The sequence below is a fragment of the Glycine soja genome, chromosome 8, assembly GCF_004193775.1.
Source record: "Glycine soja cultivar W05 chromosome 8, ASM419377v2, whole genome shotgun sequence".
Lineage (NCBI taxonomy): Eukaryota > Viridiplantae > Streptophyta > Magnoliopsida > Fabales > Fabaceae > Glycine > Glycine soja.
This window is the reverse complement of record NC_041009.1, coordinates 29,741,993-29,751,945: the sequence shown is the minus strand read 5'-3', so window position 1 is coordinate 29,751,945 and position 9,953 is coordinate 29,741,993. Positions and strand designations below refer to the sequence as shown.

The following is a 9,953-nucleotide window of genomic DNA, read 5'->3' as shown; positions in this document are numbered from 1 at the left end:
CCGAACGGGTCGATGCTCCCCATAAGGCATCCAACAGACATCAGGAATCCTGAGTCGATCTAGACGCTGCCTGTATGTCACTGTGGATATGAACTTCAAAGTCGCCTTCATAGCAATCCACCGACATGCACGTGGTGACACCTCATCATAGTCCGGATCAGCCATACACTCCACAACTGACGGAAAGTGCTCATATATCCAACACTACAAAGATTACATGAAAATCATACAAATTTTAAATGAATGTCTTAAATACCCTATTTAAAACATTGTTGTAACTAACTTATGAAAAACATATTAATTACATGTAAAAAAGTTATGTAACCAGCAAGCTGTCAGCTGCTGCTCCTACAAGCATCATTCAAATGATCATACATATGCACTAGGGCAGCAGCTCCCCATGCATAGCTCCTACTCTGACTCAAGTCACGCAGAGAATCTAAGAAGACAACATGAACATGGGTTGCACTCTTGTTAGCAAAAAGAGTGCAACCTAAAAGATGAAGAACATAGGCACGAGCTGCAGGTGTCCAATGTCTGGCCTGACATATGGTCTGATATATATCTCGTAGCCAAGATAGGCATACATATGGTCCATGACACTGTGCTGTCTCAGCTCTGGCTACCTCTCCGGAGACCTCTAGTAACTCAACCAACATCAACACGGCCTCATCGACATGGAGAGGCTCAAATGTATGGAAGGCGCCAACAATGAGAAGATGAAGCAGAGACGCCACATCATCTAGGGTGATGCTAACCTCCCCCACAGGAAGATGGAAACTGCTAGTTTCCCTGTGCCACCTCTCCATGAATGCAGATATAAGTCCCCAATTGCCAGTGTCTACTGAACACGTGATCAAAGGACTTAGTCCTGTGGCAGCAACTAGGCCCTCAATTTCAGGAGCAGGCCTACCAAATTTCTACACCTTCCTCCCATGGGAGGATAACTTCAATTCAGGACGGTCTTGAATTGAAGTATAAAGGAATAGACACTTTATTATCATAATAATTTAAAGGAACACAAATTTCAATAATAACAGATACTTAACAAATAAGTTAACTTGAAAATTATAAATACCTCTCGGTTCCATACGCTGACTGCAACATGATCAGCATACTCCATAAGCATTGATGGGTCACACAGCCCACTTGGAAATCCCTCAGCATCATGACCAGCGTCTGCTGATGTGAACCTTACGGGGTAGAACTTTTGATACAGGCTACGGAGATTTGGATGACGCCACCTCCGGAGAGGGAAGATAAGTCAGGGTAGACGCCACTTCCAGTGAAGGAAGATATGTCAAGGTAGACGTCACAAGGATTACCTTGATAAGTCTGATAATTGGTTCAACAAGGAACCCAGAGAGAAACTCTCACCCAATTTTATGAAAATGCCAAAAGTCCCTTTTATTGAAAACAAAAACCAATACTTACAGTGTATCTGAACAAAAAGATAAAAATAGACATGGGCTTCTAAATAGTTTAAGCCAAAATTACAATAAATAAAAATTATTAATAAAAATAGAACATATTTATTATGGGCCTTCAAATTAATCTGGGCCTTCAGCAACAATTAATAGTCTTGATAATGTCTCTGCCTCTGGGCCTTCATCCTTCTCCACTCGAGGGCTTTGTCCTTCTCCACTTGAGCCTTTGTCCTTCTCCACTTGGGCCTTTAGCCTGTATTTGGCCAGTTTCAGGATTCTCATCATTCCCTCCTTCTTGGAAAACATTTGCCCTCAAATGTCCAGGATCATCACCGAGTTCAAGTACCACTTCCTTCCTTTTCTTGTTGGCTTGCTTGGTATAGCTTTCATTCTTCTTTTCAATTTGCACCTTCACTTGGTCATACAATCTTTTCATATACTCAACTTTGGCCTGTGCATCCTTATGTTGAGTCTCTTGGGGCTTGCTGTTGTAAGTTGGCCTGTTAGGCAATGAAGCTTCTGGAAGGAGATCAACTTGATGTTCTATGCTTCTTGAAGGTGGCAGTCCATGAGGAATCTCCTTGGGAAAAACATCTTTAAATTCCTGCAATAAGGGTTGAACACTAGGAGAAACATAAATAGTTAACTGATTAAAATTATCACTCTCTCTGTCTTATGTATCACTCCATCTCTCAAGTGTATCACTCTTCCTTTTTCTATTCATCTGTGATGCCTCACTATTGTCTCTCTCTTGTTCTCTCTTTTCTCTCCTTCTGATTTGGTCATAACACACTTCTCTGAGGGATAGAGGTTTATGAATAATTTTTTGGTCATGGTGCTGGAAAGAAATCTTGTTGGTGAAGCCATCATGCACTGCTTTGGTGTCCTCTTCAATGTTGGCCCTCACTAGTGCCATCTCCATCTCCTTGTCCTCAACAATCAAACTTCCCTGGGATAACCTCTAGAGTTTCTATCGCATGGTTCTACTGTAGCTAGTTGGAACATACCTCTTTCACATAACCCTTCTCATCTCAGTCCATGTATCTATCTCCCACCCTTCTTCTCTCTTTGATTTTTCTTCCACCAAACAAGGGCATAGTCTGAGAATGTAGCAGCTGCTAACTTCACCTTCTACTCTTTCGGATAATCATTGTAGGAGAATGCATGCTGAATCTTCATCTCCCAGGTAAGGTAGGCGTCTGGGTCACTCCTGCCTTTAAAAGAGGATACATTGAGTTTTACTCCCTCAATTTTGTCTTGCCCCTCTATTCGGTTCGATCTATCATTGACCCTTCTGTTGCCACCATAAGGTCTCCCAGCATTTGGATTCATTTGGTGCTCTAGTCCTTTTATTCGTCTGTAGAGCTCTTTATTGCTACATTTCAACAAACGTTGCATTTGTGTAGTCATCGTGTCCAGTAATAAGCGCTGAAATCCATCCAGTTGATGATATACACCACCATTGTCACCAGCTCCTGCCATGATTAAGGAACAAAGAATTTTGCAGTAATTTAAAAAAAAAATTCAGGACCTCACCACACTACTCACGTGTTTCTCTTTTTGATGGTAGTTCACTCGTGTTTGATGCTCTCAATATAGGCTTTTGTGTAATGTATTCCCTCTTGCCTTTTACCACTCGTGTTCACTCTTAAGTTCCTGGATGGACCAAATTAGACACACAAGGTAATATAAAATAAACGAAAAGACAATATAATTATCACAGACTGAGTAACAGATTTGATTTGGGATAACAACTTGGATTTGATTTGGATAAAAGATCAGATTTGATTTGGATAATATAATAGATTTGATTAATTTGGATAATAGATATGATAACAAATATGATAACAGATAAGATAACAGATATGACAAGTAAACTTCCAATGCTCATAACTTTTGCTACGGTTGTCCGTTTGAGGCCCACTATATATCAAAACGCTCAGAATTCAGAGGAGAATCCAGATGAGGGGATTTGGTACACGATTTTATACCAAAAAAAGCCTCTAACTGCCTCAATTTCGTGTTCAAGGATCAAACACCCTTTTTTTTTTCTTCTTTTCTTCTTTTTTTTTTAAAAAAAATTCTGCAACTTTTTTTTTACTTGAAACAGAACTCAAACAGATTTTTTTTGACACAAAGTCTGAAAGACACAAGAAACAAGAACAAGAACAAAAACGTGACAAGAATAAGAACAAGAACGAAACAAAGACACAAACAAGAACGCAACAAGATGCAAACAAGAAAACAAATAACAGAACAAGGACAAAACACGAATCTGGAAAAATTACAAAGAAAAATAATAGGATAGGATAAAACCTGTATCAAGAGCCGAAGCTCTGATACCAGATGATGTGAACCTTACGAGGCGGAACGTTTGATACGGGCTACGGAGATTTGGATGACGCCACTTCTGGAGAGGGAAGATAAGTCAAGGTAGACGCCACTTCCAGTGAAGGAAGATAAGTCAAGGTAGACGCCACAAGGATTACCTTGATAAGTCTGATAATTGGTTCAATAAAGAACCCAGAGAGAAACTCTCACCAAATTTTATGGAAATGCCAAAAGTCCCTTTTATTGAAAACAAAAACCAATACTTATAGTGTATCTGAACGAAAAGATAAAAATAGACATAGGCCTTCTAAATAGTTTGGGCCAAAATTACAATAAATAAAAATTATTAATAAAAATAGAACATATTTATTATGGGCCTTCAAATTAATCTGGGCCTTCAGCAACAATTAATAGTCTTGATAATGTCTCTGCCTCTGGGCCTTCATCCTTATCCACTTGGGCCTTCATCCTTCTCCACTCGTGGGCTTTGTCCTTCTCCACTAGGGCCTTTGTCCTTCTCCACTTGGGCCTTTAGCCTGTATTTGGTCAGTTTCAGGATTCTCATCATCTGCAACAGGTGCATGTACGTCTGCAGCTACCACAGGCTCATCCTCGGCAACAGGGGCAACTTCCTGTTGCCTACATGCCGATGTTGTAGGCCTTCACCGCTGGGGAGCATCATCTAAATCATGACGATCCTTTCTCCCTAAAGCTCTGCCAATAACCCTACCTAAGGTACGACCTAAGCCTCTAGTCCTAACCATGATATGCAAATGTCTACCACAAATTCCATCACTAAACCACACAAATTCGTCACAATATTAACTTGTTCAAACAAAACAAAATTCAACTACTTATACCCTTCAAAAAGTAATTTCATTTTCAAGTGCTCATAAACTCTATAATGCGTACTCGTTGTGGGAGTTAGTTAATGACATTGGAGAGAAGAAGGAGAGTGGACTCCTCAATGTTAGGATTCTAAATCAGTTTATTATTTCCTTCTCCAGGTTTTGCAAAGGGAAGGATGGATTAGAGGTGTTTGATAAATTTGAGGCTTTTCATTGTCTGCCTGATGCAGACACTTATTACTTTACAATTTTGTTGTTACAACGTATTCAAAGGTTGGGGAAATGGGGAAACCTGTGGAGATGACGAGTTTGAGGGAAAGTACGGGCTGCAGACCAGATGTGTACACTTACATTATTCTCCTTGTCCATCTCCTTGACAACTCTAATCAAACCCCTCGTGATGCCCTTGAGACGCAAACCACTCCCTTTCATTTCCTCCTGTAGCTTTTCTACCATTTCCTAATCCAAAGCCTCCAACCAGAGAGATTGTATTAACTTGTCATACTCATCAACGCTTGGATGGACACCATAATCTTCCATCTCCCCACCATTTGAATAAGCGCTAGCAAGAATAGTGAAGTGTACACATATGGTCTCATGGCATACACTGCTTATACCTTACCAGCATAAGCAAATGAAGGGCATCGATGTTGTATAACTTGTTTTAGAAGATTAGATGGCACTAACTGCATGATTGAGTCGTTGTTCTGCCTTTACCTAAAAATCCATAAATTTTACATGATTGAAGTACTTATAATTATCACTATCATAGTATTATAGTTTTTGGTGGTGTTTATATTGTATTTTGAATTAACTTTTTGTTTATACTCTAATCAGGAGTTTGAAGACACACTTGGTTACATAGCTAAGATTCGCTCCCAAGTTGAATCTTATGGCATATGTAGGATTGTCCCTCCAACTTGTTAGGTACCACCTTGCCTTCTTCAGGAGAAAGATTTATGGGAAATGCAAAATTTCCCAGTCATATTTAGCAAATTGACATGCTTCAAAACAGGGAACCCATGAGAAAGAAAATCAGGGGAAGGAAATGAAAATGTAGAAAGCAGTTAAAGATGGGCATGGGTACGAGAACTGCCAAATCTGGTTCTGAAGCTAATGTTGCTTCTGAGCCTAAGGAGACGTTTAGATTCCAATCAGGGTTAGACTTCACACTTAAAGACTTTCGGCAATATGCTAATGTTTTTAAAGATTGCTACTTTGGATTGAATGATGCTAATGAATATGAAAAAGTTAGTGATAGTAGTCACCAACAGAGATGGAAACCCTCTATGGAGGAAATTGAAGGTGAATACTGGCGAATAATAGAGCAACCAACTGATGAGGTTGAGGTACTAATTACGGTTCATTGATAATATCGTTAGTCTTACTGTCACATAATTATGCAAAAAATTATATATTATTCTTTATTTTTGAAGGTGTATTATGGAGCTGACTTGGAAACTGGATCATTTGGAAGTGGTTTTCCTAAGACGTCATCCTTAACTAAGAATGAGTCAGATAGATATGCCTTGTCTGGTTGGAATTTGAATAACTTCCCACGACTTCCAGGTTCTGCCTTATGTTTTGAAGGAAGTCATATCTCAGGAGTTGTAGCAAGAAACAAAGTTTAAGGCATAACAGATGATATTACTAATTTTCTTTTTAATCACTTTCTGTATCTGTCTGTGGAGTTATAAACTTTAAGTTATTTTTCATGAAAGCTGAGTTGAAGGTTTTAAAATCTGTCTGTTTTATAAAAAAAATTAATTTAATTAAAGGTTCAGTGGAGAAAATAAAGGACTAGAACTAGTGTTAGACATACACTAGAATCCAGATAGGGGTCGCTACAAACTGCATAATTATTGCATCCTAAACATATACTATATCAAACATTATACAATACAAACCAAAAAGCCTCAAAACTAAGATCAACTTCAATTCAAACCAAAAAGCCTCAAAACCAAACCAAAAAGCCTCAACATGTTCAAACAATTCAAACATTATACGGATCGAGTTGATCCGTATGCTTCTTGCAGATCAATTTGATCCGTGAGAAGCATACGGATCAAGTTGATCCGCATGCTTGTTGCGGATCAAAACACATTACGGATCATCTAAATCCTATTGCGGATCATCTAAATCCTAACCTATCTCTACTGCGGATGACCTAAATCTCGATGTGGATCAACTAAATCCCTACAAACTACACTACACCAACAAAAATGGAAGCAAAAACGCAAATGACACAACAAAAGAGAGAAGAGGCTTACCTCGACGTCGATGGAGCAGTACAATGCACGTCCTCAATGCTGGAAGAAAAGAACCTCTAAAGCACCATGAACACGCTGGCAATAATGCTGAAGAAGAACACGCAGAAGAAGAACAAGCTCAAAAGGAAGACTCGTAGTCACAGAAGGAAGAAGAAGGGGCTCAAGACGTAGTTGCGGAAGGAAGAAGAAGAGGCTAGCTGCATAAATGTTTTTAAAAAAAGGAAGGGGTATTTTAGACTTTTACAATTAAGAGCTGGGTGCACCTAGCATCACCCTAAGGAAGACTTACTTACTTGGGTTGCTTCATATTTTTTCAGCTTGCCACATGTTGAACAGTAAATTGTCGAAACAAAGACTTTGACTTTGATGTTTTGATGATGCCATACGATCATGATGTTTTGATGCCATATGAACATGCGCTTCTCAAGTTAAGATCAAGACAAAAATCCAAGAGATTCAAGATACATCATCAAGAAGATCTCTAGTGATTTAGGGAGGGAATTCCAAATTGAAACAACAAGAGGTTTGGCCAAGAAATTAAAGCTAAAATGTCTTTTTCAAGAGATTTACTCTCTGGTAATCGATTACCAGATGATGTAATCGATTACTAGTGGCCAAAATGATTTATAACAGCTATTAAAAATTTGAATTCAAATTTTACACTGTGTAATTGATTACACATTGATGGTAATCGATTACCAACAGTTATTGAACGTTTTGATTCAAATTTTAAAGCCTGTAATCGATTACACAAGTCTTGTAATCGATTACTAGAGGAGAATTTCATAAAATAATTTCCAAGAGTCACATCTGTTCAAATGGTTTTTTAATGGCCATCAAAGGTCTATTTATATGTGACTTGGAACACGAATTTGCTCAGAGTTTTTTAGAACAAAAAGGTCTTATCCTCTCAAAAAGCAAAATCATCTTATCCTCTAAAAAATTCCTTGGCCAATACACTTGCAATTCAATAAGGAATTTTTTGAGTGCTCAATTGTTCAATCTATCTCTTTCAAGAGAGATTTCTTCTTCTCTTTTTCTTATTTCTAAAAAGGGATTAAGAGACCGAGGGTCTCTTGTTGTAAAGCAATCTGAACACAAAGGAAGGGTTGTCCTTGTGTGGTTCAGAACTTGTAAAGGGCTTTTGCAAGATAGTGGAACTCTCAAGCGGGTTGCTTGGGGACTGGACGTAGGCACAAGGGTGTGACCAAACCAATATAAATCTGAGTTTGCAATCTTTCTTCCCTTAAACTCTTTTATTGATTATTGCTTATTGCTTCTATTCAGTAAGATTAATTTGCATTGTTATTTAGGAGTTCATTTTGAAAGGAATCTTGGGATTTGGGTTAAAATAAAAATATAATTTTTAATTAGGAAAAGTTTGTGATATCTTAATTCAACCCCCCCCTTCTTAAGATATCTGAGGCCACTTGTCTAACAAGTGGTATCAGAGCTTCATTCTTGTATAAAGTTTAGAAGCTTCAAGAATAATGGCCTCAACAAACTTCTTATTCCCAGAAGGAAATTCATTAAATAGGCCTCCTATTTTTAATGGAGAGGGTTACCACTACTGGAAAACCCAAATGCAAATTTTCATTGAGGCAATAGACTTAAACATTTGGGAAGCCATAGAAGTTGGACCTTATGTACCCACCATGGTGGCTGGAAATACAACAATAAAGAAACCTAGAGAAGAGTGGTCTGAAGATGAAAGAAGATTAGTGCAGAACAATTTAAAGGCTAAAAACATCATCCTTCTGCCCTAGGAATGGATGAATATTTTAGGGTTTCAAATTGTAAGAGTGCTAAGGATATGTGGGACACTCTACAAGTTACACATGAGGGAACAATTGATGTCAAATGATCTAGGATAAATACTTTAACTCATGAGTATGAATTATTTAGGATGAAGACAAATGAAAGTATACAAGATATGCAGAAAAGATTCACACATATAGTTAATCATCTTGCATCATTAGGAAGAATTTTTCCAAACAAGGATCTCATAAATAAAGTGTTAACATGTCTAAATAGAGAGTGGCAACCAAAGGTAACAGCCACCACAGAATCTAGAGATCTGTCTATTATGTCTCTTGCTACACTATTTGGAAAATTACAGGAACATGAGATGGAGTTGCAAAGACTAAATCAACATGAAGAAAATGATAAGAAGAAGAAGGGAATTGCTCTTAAAGCCTCATCTTCAATCCAAGAGGAAAGTGACTTAGAAGATTCAATTGACTTAGATGAAGATGAAGATCTTAGCCTCTTTGTCAAAAGATTCAACAAATTTATTAGAATGAGAGGAAATCAAAGAAGACAAAACTTCAAACCTAAAAGAAGGACTGAAGAGTCATTTCAAATCCCAAAATGCTTTGAGTGCAATCAACCCAAACATCTGAGGGCTGATTATCCAATCTTTAAGAAAAAAGTAGAGAAGTCTGAAAAGAAGACTATTGGAGAAAAGAAGGCAAAGAAGGCCTACATCACATGGGATGATAACGACTTAGAATCGTCTGATGATTCTGAAAAAGAAATGATTAATCTATGTCTAATGGGCAAAAACTATGAAAGTGACGAAGAGGTAACATCTTCTAACAAATCTATCTCTTTTGATGAGTTACAAGATGCATTTGCTGAATTACATAGTGAATCAATTAAACTAGCAAAACTTGTTTCTTCATCTAAGAAAACAATTTCAGATTTAGAGAAAGAAATTTCAAAATTAAATAAAGAAATAGATCTTCTTAAAACCGAAGTTTCAATCTCTAAATCTAGTGATAAAGTTCATGTTTCTACTATGACTAATGAAAAAGTAAATTCATGTAAATGTTGTAGCAAAATATGTAGAAGAAATTAAAAATTTGAAAAACTCACTTGCAAAATTTTCTATTGGCAAGAATAACCTAGATGTCATATTAGGAAATCAAAGATGTATTCTTGATAAAGCAGGAATTGGATACAAACCAAAAAAACAACAAAAGTTTTACAAAAGTTTCTTTTCTTTTTCTCAAAAATATAATTCTCCTTTTATTACATGTTTTTATTGTGGAAGAAAAGGACATGCACATCTACAT

The 9,953-nt window shown here is 37.4% G+C and overlaps 1 protein-coding gene across 1 annotated transcript; it reads right to left on the bottom strand.

The window, feature by feature from the left end:
* Positions 1-335: 335 nt before the first annotated feature.
* Positions 336-5,062, bottom strand: LOC114424076 (protein MAIN-LIKE 1-like). The gene is made up of 2 exons (XM_028390943.1): positions 4,958-5,062; positions 336-920 (listed from the first exon to the last, which is right to left on the bottom strand). Exons 1-2 carry the CDS (start codon positions 5,060-5,062, stop codon positions 336-338), a joined length of 690 nt encoding a protein of 229 aa, XP_028246744.1.
* Positions 5,063-9,953: the final 4,891 nt, after the last annotated feature.

Excerpts from the sequence above, each read along its gene's own strand:
- LOC114424076 (XM_028390943.1), bottom strand. The coding sequence starts at position 5,062 with ATGGTAGAAAAGCTACAGGAGGAAATGAAAGGGAGTGGTTTGCGTCTC. Across the intron at positions 921-4,957 it reads AGATGGACAAGGAGAATAAT|AAATTTGGTAGGCCTGCTCC; the intron begins GTAAGTGTACAC and ends AGGAAGGTGTAG.